This window comes from Aquarana catesbeiana, linkage group LG03, assembly GCF_042186555.1.
Source record: "Aquarana catesbeiana isolate 2022-GZ linkage group LG03, ASM4218655v1, whole genome shotgun sequence".
In the NCBI taxonomy this organism is placed as follows: Eukaryota; Metazoa; Chordata; class Amphibia; order Anura; family Ranidae; genus Aquarana; species Aquarana catesbeiana.
This window is the reverse complement of record NC_133326.1, coordinates 54,382,660-54,396,927: the sequence shown is the minus strand read 5'-3', so window position 1 is coordinate 54,396,927 and position 14,268 is coordinate 54,382,660. Positions and strand designations below refer to the sequence as shown.

Below are 14,268 nucleotides of genomic sequence, written 5' to 3'. Positions count from 1 at the left end.
TTATTCCTGTACAAGCATAAAGGGGTTGGAGATTAAGTCCATGTACTTGTGACCATCTCATCCACCTCGATCTTTAACAGATTTACCCATATAATAAAATATAAGCCTGGAAAAACTATTTTTACAATCCACAAGCCTATCTTCAAAACTGTACCTAAAGCTAACAGTGCACTGATACATGATGCAGTCAGAATATGAATGAGACGACAGTGGCCTGATCTGTTTTTTTGTCAAAGACCTTTTCTGATTGCTGATCCCCCCCCCCCCACTCCCTCATCACCAGAGATGCATCAACTTGCTTCCTCCTCACTCATATTAAAATAAAACCTTATGGAATAGTCTGCAGTCTTTAGGTTGGGGGCGGCCATTTTGTACATTTGCATCCAACCACTCACCAATACCTCAGAGCAGCCTAACATTCCTGTGTATGGGTTCATGTAAATAAAAGGGCTGTGTGTCTGTGTATAGGGATGGGCTGAGGTGTGTTCAGATCGTAGTCCCAACCCACCTGAGCAGTCCCGCCAGGAAGCTCTCACTGTACACCGCCAATCATAGGAAGTGTGTGTATGTTCAGCTGTGGGCCGGGGAATGCCTCACTGTCTATGATTGGTGGTGTGCAGTAAGGGCTTCCTGGTGGGATTGCTCAGGTGGAATGGGACTACGATCCGAACACGACTGAGCCCATCCCTATTTGTGTACTTGATTTTTTTTTTTTTTCAATAAATTGTCACTGCAAAACCATGTGCAGCTATATCACTTCAAAGCGTGTGTTTCTGGAGTAGAGAAGGCTTTACAGATAGTCTTGGAGAAAACTAATTCTAGCATGCACTGAGTTTTTGTAATTAAGATCTGCAAGATTGTATACACAACTTTTTGCATTTGAGAACATTAGGTTTTCAGAGCGTACAGCACATTTCAGCGACCTGGGGTCCCCACAGCGTTCTATAAAGCTGAAAACAATAAGCACAGGAAAGCACACAGGTGTAGAACTGCTTAACAATTACCAAAGTATAATGAGCCTTAAATAGTTCTAAGACATTTTGGTTCCATTTGTTTGTTTTTTTGTATGTAGATGTTATTTATGTATCTTATATCTGCCTAGGATCCTGGCAGTGTGTCATGGGGTTATGTACAAACAGTTGTCTGCCTGGATGCTTCATGGGCTTTTATTAGACCAGTATGAAGAGTTTTTTGTGAGACAAGGGTCTGCTTCTGGCAATGCTTCTACCCAGCCTGATGAAGAAGATGACGACTTGGGTATCGGGGGTCTTACAGGGAAACAGCTGCGAGAGCTGCAAGACTTGGTGAGATATTTAATTCTAAAAGTAGATTTTGTGCACATTCTTTTGAATGTAAATGGCATCTTATAAATGGTACATTTTATTCTGTATTGACACCTCCTAATAGACTTTAAAGTGAACCTGTGGCCAGGCTCTGGTCAATTACATATTTACTGTTGTGCTCAAAAATTTTCATACCCTGGCAGAAATCGTGAAATGTTGACATTGATATTGAAAGTATGACTGATCTTTCCAAAAAACTGTCTTTTATTTATTTAAAGAGGAACTGCAGTCTGCTCACATAATTTGTAATAAAATACATCTTTACCATTCTGAAGCTTCCCTCTAACCACTTTGCATATTTTATATATACTGTGATTCTGTACTTGCCAAATATGCTGCAGAAATCTCCCTCCACTGAGTCTGGCTGCAGCCATTTTAACTATGGACAACTGAAGCTGCTGTCTGTTCCTGGATTTGCAGACGCACACCTCCAGCTCTGCAACTCTCATTGGCCCTCTTATGACTCACCCCCCTCCCTTCGTGGCAAACTCTCACCAGAGTGAGAGAGAGCTGTGTATGATGTCATAAGCCTAGGCTTTTTACCAGATAAGAAACAGGAAGTGGGCTGTATAAGGTATTTACTGGCAGAAAAAAAAAAAAAAAATTACTATCCAAAGTTAAAACAACAAGGGCAGAGGATTAATAGATGGAAAGATGAAAAAAATTATTGAAGGTCCGCTTTAAGGATAGTTATCATATGAAGCCATTTATTATCACAGTTGTTTGGCTCTTTTTCAAATCATAATTATAACAGAAATCAACCAAATGGATCAAAAGCTTCCATACCCTGCAATGTTTGGCCTTGGTAGAGACACAAGATGACAGACACAGATTAAAATGGCAATTAAAGGTTAATTTCCCACATCTGTGGCTTTTTAAATTGCAATTCGTGTCTGTGTTGGAGTAGTCAATGAGTTTGTTAACTATCATGTGGATGCACTGAGCGGGGAGCAGAAAACTGTCAAAAGACATGCGCAACAAGGTAATGGAACTTTATAAAGATGGAAAAGGATATAAAAGATATCCAAAGCCTTGAATATGTCAGTCAGTACTGTTCAATCACTTATTAGAAGTGGAAAATTCAGGGACCTCTTGATACCAAGCCAAGGTCAGGTAGACCAAGAAAGATTGCAGCCCAGCCACAACTACAAGAGGATATGTTCGGGATACAAAGAAAAACCCACATGTAACCTCAGGAGATATACATGCTGCTCTGGAAAAAGACAGTGTTGTTTCGAGGAGCACAATACGATGATACTTGAACAAAAATGAGCTGCATCGTCAAGTTGCCAGAAAAGAAGCCTTTACTGTGCCAGTGCCACAAAAAATGCCAGACAACACCTTGACACTCCTCACAGCTGCTGGCACACTGTCATCTGGAGTAAGGAGACCAAAATATAGCTTTATGGTCATAACCATAAGCACGATGTTTGGAGAGGTGTGAACAAGGCCTATAGCCACAAGAACACCAATTCCCACTGTGAAGCATGGTGGTGGCTCACTGATTCTTTTGGAGGTGTGTGAGCTCTAAAGGAATCTTGTGAAAATTGATGACAGGATGAATGCAGCATGTTATCGGAAGATACTGGCAGACAATTTGATGCACTTGGATGTTCCAGCATGAACTTGACCCTAAACACAAGGCCATATTGACCCTCCAGTAGTTAAAGCAGAAAAAGGTGAAGGTTCTGAAGTGACAATCAGTCTCCTGACCCTAATATCATCAAGCCACTCTGGGGAAATCTCAAATGTGCGGTTCATGCAAGACGACCAAAGACTGCATGATCTGGAAGCATTTTTCCAAGACGAATGGGCAGCTATACCACCTGCAAGAACTCGGGTCCTCATAGACAAATATTACAAAAGACTGCACTCTGTCATTGATCCTAAAGGGGGCAATAAACAGGATTAAGAACTAAGGGTATGCAGACATTTTAACAGGGGTCATTTCATTGGTTTACTTCTTGCCAGGTTTTGTTTTAGGATTGTGCCATTCTGTTATGACCTACAGTTGAAGATGAATCCCATAAGAAATAAAAGAAATGTGTTTTGTCTGCTCACTCATGTTTTCTTTACAGTTGGTACATGCTGTATATTACCAATCCTCCAAGGGGATGCAAACTTTTGAGCACAACTGTACGTATTCCTAACAAGGAGTAAATCCGCCACTGTGGAGCAGTTTTTTTTCCACAGTTACAGCAGTAGCACTGAAGTCATCTAGATTGTTCTCTTAGCAGTGCAGCTTCATCTGCTTGCTCTTCCCAGCAGACCACCAGCTTTCTAATCTCTAATTAAAATATAGCAGGAGTTTTGGGTGTGCAAGCTGAAGTGCAGAGAGAATGGCACAATAGATTGTTGCACAGTGCCTATAGTTACAGAAATCGGTGAGGGTTTCTTTAAAGGGTTTGTTCACCTTTTCAGAAAAAAATGAAAAGGTGAATGAACACCGTACACCCTCCCCACCGTCCCCATTGTACTTTACCTATGTGGGTAATGAGCTGTCAGTGCCCATGCAGTTGGTGCAGCGGTCCCCTCTCCTGTTGCTCTGTGCTTGCGCTGACCAATCAGAATCACGATCCGTCCTGGAAACTTTCAAGAAACAAGGGTGAGAAGAGGGTGGGGGGGTTATAGGGTGTTGGTATACCTTTTTTTTGTTTTTTCTGAAAAGGTGAACGTACGCTTTAAAGCTCATTTACTGCTTGTTAGGAATTTGTAAAAACTTGAATGTCCCCAGCCCTGCTTGACTCCCAAGTTTTTTTTTTTTTTGTTTGTTTTTAATGTGAATATGATTTGCTTTATTTTCCCCCAAAAAATCCTCATGGTTTTTAAATATACATCCAGTGTGTGCATGTGTGAGTGTATTATATGTGTGTGCACTGTTTTTGTATATGGTCTGCTTTTTGCATTGCATGGTTTTATAAGCAAAACTTAATAAATAGAATTAAAAAAAAGTGTGTATGTATGTGTAGATACAGGTGCATCTCAAAAAATTATATTATCATTAAAAAGTTTATTTCGGTAATAGAGGTTGATTTACTACAGGCAAATAGATAAAATAGAAATAGGCAGTTGATTCAGAGCTTAGTAAATGGGAAGAAGTTTTGCTGACTTCCATCATTTAATCATGTGCAAGCAAAAATGCAGTTTTTTTTTTTTTTTAATTTTTCTTGCACGTGCCTGGGTATTTTTTGTGAAGTGAAATTTTACCTCATTTACTAAGCTCTGGAGCAATTGCACTTGCAGAGTGCACAGTCCATTTGCCTTTAGGAAAATAAACCCCACAGAGTGATATCTGGAGTGCCTCTCCACTCCAGCCCATGTCCTGGATACATCTATGTGGTGGCTCTTGAAGCACTGACACCAGCCATAGTACACTCCTAGTGAATCTCCCCCAAATTCTTGAATGCCTTTGCTTCACAATCCTCTCAAGGCTGTGGTTATCCCTGTTGCTTTTGCACCTTTTTCTACCACACTTTTTTCTTCCACTCAACCTTCCATTAATATGCTTGGGTACAGCACTCTGTGAACAGCCAGCTTCTTTAGCAATGACCTTTTGTGACTTGCCCTCCTTGTGGAGGGTGTCGATGACTATCTTCTGGACAATTGTCAAGTAAGCAGTCTTCCCCATGATTGTGTACCCTACTGAACCAGACTAAGAGACCATGCAGGGGTCTCAAACTGGCGGCCCTCCAGCTGTTGCAAAACTACAAGTCCCATGAGGTATTGCAAGGCTGACAGTTACACGCATGACTCCCACAGGCAGAGGCATGATGGGACTTGTAGTTTTGCAACAGCTGGAGGGCCTTCATTTTGAGACCCCTGAATTAAAGGCTCAGGAAACCTTTACAGGTGTTTTGAGTTAATTAGCTGATTAGAGTGTGAAACCATGAGTCCATAATATTGACCTTTTTCACAATATTCTAATTTTCTGAGATACAGAATTTCGGGTTTTCACTAGCTGTAAGCCATAATCATCAAAATTAAAAGAAAGAAATGCTTGCAATATATCGACTCTATATAATATGAGTTTCACTTTTTGAATTGAATACTGAAATAAATTAAAGTGATTGCAAAAGTCTTTTTTTAAATTTTTTTTTCTATAAAAATAACAAACCTGTTGTACTTACCTGCTCTGTGTAGTGGTTTTTGCACAGGGCAGCCCAGATCCTCCTCTTCTCGGGTCCCTGGCTGGAGCTCTTGGCCCCTCCCTCCTGTTGAGTGCCCCCACAGCAAGCTGCTTGAAGTATGCATTCAGGCACGGAACCGTGGTGCGCCCCCACCCCCTTTCTCTCATTGGCTAACAGAGTTTGATTGACAGCAGTGGGAGCCAATGGTGCTGCTGCTGTGTCTCAGCCAATCCTGAACTGCCAAGGCACTCGTGGGCATCGCTGGACAGAGATGGGGCTCGGGTAAGTGTTAGGGGGGCTGAGGAGGGCTGTTACACACAGAAGACTTTTGATCTGAATGCATACAATGCATTCAGATAAAAAAAAAAAACGTTTGCCTTTACAACCACTTTTTGATGATATTCTAGTTTGTTTGAGATGCAAGTGTGTGTGTGTGTGTGTGTATGTGTGTGTGTGTGTATATATATATATATATATATATATACACACACACACACACACACACACCTGTACAAATATACCCTGGTTAGATATGTATGAGCTTTATGAGTAACAATGCATCTATTAGGCCTTGATTATGAGGATTTGCCTGTTTGTCTTCTAACAGCGTCTGATTGAAGAGGAGAACATGTTGGCACCTTCTCTTAAGCAGTTTTCACTAAGGGTTGAAATGCTGCCATCTTACATCCCTGTGAGGGTTGCTGAGAAAATACTGTTTGTGGGAGAATCTGTTCAGATGTTTGAAAACCGGAATGTAAATATGACTAGAACAGGTATGCTCCAATCTATAGCGAATTTATTCAGACTGACATTTTATTTTATGCTATATGCTGCATAATACACTTGATTACTATGATATTTAGACAATTCTACTGTAGAATTTTTATCATCTGTGGGTATATGGTTAAATATTTTTTTTTGGAGTATAATGAACCAGAACAGTGTCTGGTGCAGGAACTGTAGTGAGATAAATCTAGCTGATATTTTGCCTAAAATTGAAACCTTCCCTTCAATTTAAACTGAAGTGGCTAGTACCAGGGCTTTATTTATCGTTTTACAGCTAGGACCTGGGACATCAGGTTAAAGACACAAAACAATAAAATGTGATCATTTTGTCCTTTTTGTTTTCTCTCTTCTGGCTACCTCTTAGATATATTTGAGCAAGTGAAATATAGGGAAAAGGGGGAGCCGGGAACGTTAATGGTAGTCAAAAGAATCAGTATAGGTCAGTAAAGATGAAAACAATCTCTTCTTTCACTTGTTTTGGTCATCCTTAATAATTGATTAATATAAAGTGTACATCAGGTTTCTTTCCATAGCATGCTCTAACATTAGTATCTCCAAAAATATTTGCGTAATGCAAGAGGCTGAGCTTGTATGAAAGGACACCATCACTCTGGTGTGCCTAGAGTTGTATTACGTCTAAGTACACTTCCATTAGCAACATATATTTGGAAACAGATTTATGTGATTGGCCTATAACAACATAACTAACAGGTAAAAAACAGCCAAAATCTTTTAACACCTTTTGTGCATGGATAAATAATGGTATAGTGTGGTTGTGGATTACATTTAGTACAGATAAATGTTCATGAAAACTAGTCACAAAAATATAGTAAAACCCCCATTGTGTCCAGTCTTTTAACATGTACCGTATGTCAAGGAAATAATCATATGCAGTACATCACCGTACAGAAAAATACCAGTTGATCTAATAGAAATTACCACAACTGCTAAGCCCAGGAAAACGCACAGTATTTTTGACTGTGTTTTCAGTCCTTTCCAACTGTCTTTTGCTAAACTACTCATCCTTTTCCACTCTTAGTTCTCTACAGCAGTGGTTCTCAACCTCGGTCCTCAGGTACCCCCAACAGGCCATGTTTTGGGAATTTCTCTAAAATAAAATAGCTGTCCAAAATACCAAGCCATTGACTCTGATTGAAAGCACCTGTGCAAAATAAAGGAAAACCTGAAAATATGGCCTGTTGGGGGTACTTGAGGACAGGGTTGAGAACCACTGCTCTACAGCATAAAGTCTAATCTTTCTGTAGTCCAGGATAAGAACTCGGAGGGCTAAACTGCCTCTTTGACATAACATAGTAAAGACTCACACACACGCTTAGATTTTCGGACGACCATTCGTCCGTTTTTTGTGGCATGCTAGTCTCATGTCGAAAGTGAAGAAGTTGCTCACAATACGAAACTTTTCATACGATAGAATACAATGTCAGAAGTGACGTAATGTGTTGAATAGTTTTGTATGTCTTCTTTTGTTTCTGAGCATGCATAGTCTTGCTCTCATTTGTTTTGTATGAAAACCATACTAATGAAATGAAGATCGGACGTTGAGCTCACATCCGACAAACATTTGATAGTCTGCACATCCAGCTTTTGTCTGACAAAAAAGAGAAATCGACTGTCGAAAGCACCGTACTAATATCTGAAAATCGACAGCGCATCGTACAAATTTTTCCATCCGATTTTTGTATTGTGTGTATGCGCCTTAAGTGTGCAGAGGACACAAGTTAGATTTGGGATTTTGCCATCACCAGCTGGTATGTTTTTGCACTTCTCAAACAAAATCTAACAAAATTGCTTTCAATGGTATATTTTAGTGGCCCTTCCCTCAGACTGTCACAAAGGAACTAAAGCCACCAAAAAAAGGTTGTGAATGGATGCAACAAAAAAGACATATTTACTCTTCCTGGCAGACTTTCCACTTTTTTTTTCCTCCCTGGCACTCCCCTCCGTGTGGCCATGTGAAGTAAGGGCAGAAGATTCAATCTCCCCTTACTTCCTGGAGTTCTGCTCCGCCTCCTTGCCCATATGATGCTAGACCTCTTCAGAGTAAAAAATAAATGTCTTTGCCAGAAATCTCACAAGCTCTCAGAATGTATACATGAGATTTCCCAGAAAGGCAATAGGTAGGTAGCCTTCCTCTTCATCTGTGAGGTCCTCTCTACAAGTACCTCTAGAGATCAGGAAGGGTCCCCTTTAACACATCAAAAGCAATAAGAGAAGTTCATTATCAGTTTGCATACACTTTAACAGCAACATCAGCCTCGAGAAGTACTCTCATAGCAGTTATAGAAGCCAACACTTTTCCATAGTTACCCAATATGTTGTTTGATTTTCTATGATGGCACGCAGGTATCCAAGAGGTGTAGTAGCTTGATGCTTATTAGAGGTTAGTTTGTCATTCCTAAGGTTTGTACACGAAAGTTCTTCTAAGTGCCATAGGTTCTGATAAAGAGGGCACGTCCCTTTTGAAACATGTAAGAGGCTGATACTGAAGATTAATGCTGAGTACCTGCTTACTTGTATATTTTGGATTACTTTTAGCTTCAAAGGTTGCTGTGAGGGTACATCTTGAGTGCTGTTTTACACCAAATGCAGTCCAGTGTTTTTTTAATTTGCATAAAAAATGAATGCACAGCATTTTCCATGTATTCCAGTTGCCCTAGCTCACACCGGTGCTGTCCATTTCAGTGCAGTTAACAAAAGTAGAACACACTGCATTTTTTCTGTATGGAACGCATTTGGAATGCGGCAAAATGCAGTGGAACTCACATGTTCTGAACTGAGATGAAGACAAAAAAGCCCCGGAAGTCATCAGCAAGCAGAAATTGTGGTGTGAACCGGCCTTTAGGATAATGTTGCTGTTAAGAGAGAATGAATATAATGCAGGTTTTTACAAGATTTTTGTAAGTAGATTTTATGTATTTTTATTAGGGCTGTTACTGATTAAAATGTTCGTAATCGATTCTTTTTTAAATTGATTGACTAATTTTGATTAATTGTAACGCACATACAGATCCAACTACTTTTAGCTGATCTCCTTGCATTGCAACTCTGCATTAGTCAGTGGTAAATGTGGTATACACTATATACAATCATCTGACACTAGTTAGTTTTCCACAATCCATGACTTAACTTCACAGTTCACACAAATACGCTTTAAATTCAAACTGTAGCACTGGCGTAAGTAATTTTTTTCATTAAACTTTAAGAAAAACGTAGAAAGTTAGTTTAACTTTAATTATAAAACTTATCTAGTATATTGACTGTCAAATTTGGTTATCAAATTTGCCTACACTTAGCTCACTGAATGATCCCAGTTAACCACATCCATATTTGCCATCACTGTCCAGACTGTCCGGTGACGTCACGGACATCGACATCACCGGACTCCTCCCCCCTTCCTTTCGTTAGCAGACGGAGGTACTTGGGGAAGGGGGGAGGAGTCCGGTGACATCGATGTCCGTGACGTCACCGGATCTCCGACGGAACTCCCTGAAGACCCAGAAGCCGGTGGAAAGGTGAGTACCGATCAAAAAAATTAACGATTAATCGAGGAATCAATCTTTAATTTCCACAGCCCTAATTTTTATCACTAATAAATGGAATCCATGACTAAATGATGCCAGTGCTCTGGATATCTTTTTTTTTTTTTTTTTTTGTTTCATAGTGGTGTTGTCCTTTATTAGTAATTGTGAGGGCTGGAAGTAATGTGCAAGACCAACTACAGGTGTATGGACTTTGGTTTCCCCATTGCGGTGTATGAACGAAAAAAAATGGGACAATAATTGGTAGAGGATTTCTGGATGATTATCGCTTGTGGTACTTTACGTTATTACATAAAGCAGTAGGTGCCAAATAATCTTTATTTTCTTCTTTGTTTCTTTCTTTCCTTCTTTTAGGCTCCATACTGAAAAACCAGGAAGATATATTTGCTGCAGAGTTACACAGGTTAAAACAACAACCTTTGTTTAACTTGGTGGATTTTGAGTCTGTTCTCGACAGGATCAGAAGCACAGTTGCAGAGGTATTGTACAAAAATGTCTTTGCTTGTATGACAATATATGGTTACACGGAAGAATTCCATTAGTGTCATTATAAGGCCCCTTTCACACTTGTGTGACCTGAAAGTCACGCGATTTTGACATAATTTTTTGATGCGACTTGTATTGTTGAGCTCTATGGACCTCAAGTTGCCTCAAAGTCAGACCAAAGTAGTGTAGGGACTACCTTTATGTCGCTGCGACTTAAAGTCACACAGATATGAATGGTACTCATTGGAAATCATGGGGTACGACGTGTCATGCGACTTTGCAGTCCCAAGTCGCAGGACAAGTTGCACAAGTGTGAAAGGGGCTTAAGAGGTTAATATTCGTAAGCAAAATAGGATCATAATAAAGAGAATTATGTATATTGTGTGTAGTAGGCCTTCTTCAACCATTTTGTATGATTCACATCGGTCTATAAAATAAACTTTAAATTATATGTACATTAAAGTGTAAGGAGCAACTAACTATAACGGTTTTTAAAAATGTTTCCTCCCCCCCTCTTCCTACCTATCTTTCCAAAACAAATGTGTGTACTTGCCTATTTTTAATCTGCCCCGATCCGGTCACATGATCCTACAACTCCCGCTACCTTGTGAGTAAGTGACTGCTGCAGGGGAGAAGAGGGAGTGCAGACAACGGCTGGGCCATGGGTGCCTATAGGGGACATCATGGCTCCCGGAATTCACAACTGTTGTCAGGCACTCCCTTACACAGAGCTGCAGGATCACTTGCCTGGACTGGAGCAGATTGAAAATAGGTAGGTACACGCATCTTTTTTTATACAGACTAGGCATGATGGGTAGGAGTGGGGGATGGAGCATTTTTCAATAATGGTTATAGTTAGGGTTTTTCTCCATTTTAAGACCTTTGCAACTCTAAATGATGTATATATATAATTGCAAGCTTTGAAGATTTGAAGCATCATTCAGTAATTAACACTTTTTACATTGTAACTTGTGTGGCAGAATTGAGACAACCAGCAAATGTGACACCACATTCAGTGTCTTGAGTTACAGGTTTTTTCCACAATCCAATGTACTCCTAATCTTTATGTAATTTGGTATTTGTTTCATGCACCTTTCCTGAAATCTGCACTGGACGAACTTTAACATTAATGTCTTATTTGTTGTAGCACTTGTGGAAACTCATGGTAGAAGAATCAGATTTAATAGGCCAGTTAAAGGTGAGTTTTTTATTTTATTTTTTTATAACACAAGCACTATGGGATCAGGTTACTCTAAATCTGCTTAAAGAAAATGTCACATTTTAACAAAACTGGTTATAGCATATAACATGTCATTTAAGGCCCCATTTATACTAGTGCAATTTCTCCTGCGTCTGCCATTGCACTACAATGTACAACGATAGAAGTCAAAATATTCTCTATGGTGCCTGTTGACATCAGTGTAACATAGGGCAGTGGGATTTTTGAAAAGGTGCAGTTGCTTCTTTTGGTGCAGCATAGCAAGTTTTTGGCCCCATTGACTTCAATGGGAATGCATAAAAAACACATACGTGCGTTTGTGGAAGGCACGTCTTTGGATCTGCGCTATAGCCGAATGACGGCTACAGCGAGGACCTACTTTGCAGGGAGTACGTCTGTTGACGTTCTCCCGTGCCCGAGCAGCCTGCGCGGCCCCTGCGGGGCGCACGCAGCACACTCTGTGAACAGCAAGTCTATGAGACTCAGCTGATCACAGATCGGGGTAAGGGGTCGATCCCTTACCAGCCAGTGACAGCTGATCATGTGATGTAAACAGAGCCGGTAATCGGCTATTTTTTCTCCTCGCACTGACAGCATGAGGAGAAAAAAAAAGCCGATCACCGGCGGCTCTCAGAGGGACATCGGTCCCGATCAAGGAGAGCTACCCCCAGCTCATCTGTGCCACCTGCCAGCGCTGCCTACCAGTGCCCACCAACACCGCTTACCAGTGCCCAGTGCCACCAATCAGTGCCTCATCAACAGTGCTGCCCATCAGTGCCACCCATCAGTGCCATCTTATCAGTGGCCATCAGTGCCGCCTTAACTGTGCCCATCAGTGCAGCCTATCAGTACCCACCACTGCCGCCTCATGAGTGAATATCACTTAAGGAGAAAAATTACCTGTTTGCAAAATTTTATAACAAACTATGAAACGTGATTTTTTTTTTTTTTTTTCCATTTTTTTGTTTGTTTGTTGAGCAAAAAATAAAAAACCCAGCTGTGATTAAATACCACCAAAAGAAAGCTCTATTTGTGTGAAAAAAAAAATGATAAAAATTTCATTTGGGTACAGTGTTGTATGACCGCGCAATTGTCATTCAAAGTGCGTCAGCGCTGAAAGCTGAAAATTGGTCTGGGCAGGAGGGGGGTTTAAGTGTTCAGTAAGCAAGTGGTTAACTACCAGTCTCCTACCCCTACAAAAAAAAAAAAAAACACATGAAGCATGAAAATGCATCAAAAACACAGAGAAAAGCAAAAATACTAAATGGCAATGATTGCAATACATCTTGTGCAAGGTTGAGGCAAGTCTGTTTTGCTGTTTGTTCTGTTGAAGGAAGACTGTTAGGGGGTGTAAATGAAGTGTAATTGTAGATTGTGTAACTATTGCTAGTATTTCTTTAAAATGAACTCGTAGGTAATAAATTTACATAAGTAAACAGTGATCGCATCCCACATGAGGTATTGCCACGAACGCCTGAGCGAGAGCAATAATTCTAGCACCAGAGAGCAATAATTCTTAACTAATTAAGAAACGCCCATTTTACCAAGTTTGCATGCCACGTTTAGCCGCGTTGCGTCTAGAAGCGTCTGTAGAGCAGAGAATGACATTTTGCAACCCAAATTTGGGGCCCCGTATCTCGGGGCCACTTAGTGCTAGGACCCCAAATTTTGTGTGCTAACACAGTGGAACTAGCACTACAACATATTCAAATTTGGGGTTCCTAGCACTAAGTGGCCCCGAGATATGGGGCCTCAAATTCGGGTCGCAAAATGTCAAGCACTTCTGCAGCAGAGAATGGCATTTTGTGGCCCGACTTTGGGGCCCCATATCTTGGAGCCACTTGGTGCTAGGAACCCCAAATTTGGATATGTTGTAGTGCTAGTTCCACTGTGTTCGCAAATTTGCGGTTCCTAGCCCCGAGATATGGGGCCCCAAAGTCGGGTTGTAAAAAAACGGCGTTTAGCCGCGTTTGGCGTCTAAAACGTGGAAAACTTTTGCGTCTGAACCCATATTTTTGCTTCTGGAAAAATGAGGTTAAACGCAACTGCCTAAAAACGCCAAAAAACGAGACTGTGTACATGGAGTAAGTGCAACTTTCTTTCTCGAACCTCACGGGACACAGAGCCACAGTAATTACTGATGGGTTATATAGGTATCACTGGTGATTGGACACTGGCACACCCTATCAGGAAGTTCAACCCCCTATATAATCCCTCCCCCTTGCAGGGATACCTCAGTTTTTACGCCAGTGTCTTAGGTGATGGACGTGTAAAGATGTCCTGTGCTGAGCTCCAAAGGGAATATCCTAAGATCCTATACTGGGGCAAGCCAGGCGAACCGGATCCATTCAAAGTGTCTTTTCATGGCCGACTTGAATGGTACCCGGGCCTCGTGTCCGAAGAAACGAGGTTTTACCCGTAATGCTTCTCTTTTTAGAGAGCTGGACCCCGCAGATCAGAAAATGGCTTTAAACTTCCTAATTTCTGGCGAGGTGCTTTACGGTCCCAGAACTGTTGGATCCCCCTACTGATGGGGGCCCCAGTCTCTGACGGTTTTTTCAAACGGAGCCCACCGTGAGAGGTGAAGATTGGGTCTGTGTAAACAGCACCCTGCGGCTGGATAAGGTAAGAGGAGATTCCACAGAATTTTTGAGTTCTAGTGGCTTTTCTCTTTTAAGGTAAATGCATGCTATGCCTATTGTGACCACCGGGGGCTGCCAAGAGCACAAACCTACACATGCTGACTC

At 41.0% G+C, this 14,268-nt stretch overlaps 1 protein-coding gene across 1 annotated transcript in view; it reads left to right on the top strand.

The window, feature by feature from the left end:
• TUBGCP4 (tubulin gamma complex component 4) overlaps positions 1-14,268 on the top strand; it is a 60,543-nt gene that overhangs the window by 19,959 nt on the left and 26,316 nt on the right. The window contains exons 7-10 of the mRNA XM_073618556.1: positions 1,103-1,304; positions 6,078-6,243; positions 10,171-10,295; positions 11,450-11,500. Of these exons, the coding sequence (XP_073474657.1) occupies positions 1,103-1,304; positions 6,078-6,243; positions 10,171-10,295; positions 11,450-11,500 (544 nt within the window). The remainder of the gene's footprint in view (positions 1-1,102; positions 1,305-6,077; positions 6,244-10,170; positions 10,296-11,449; positions 11,501-14,268) is intronic.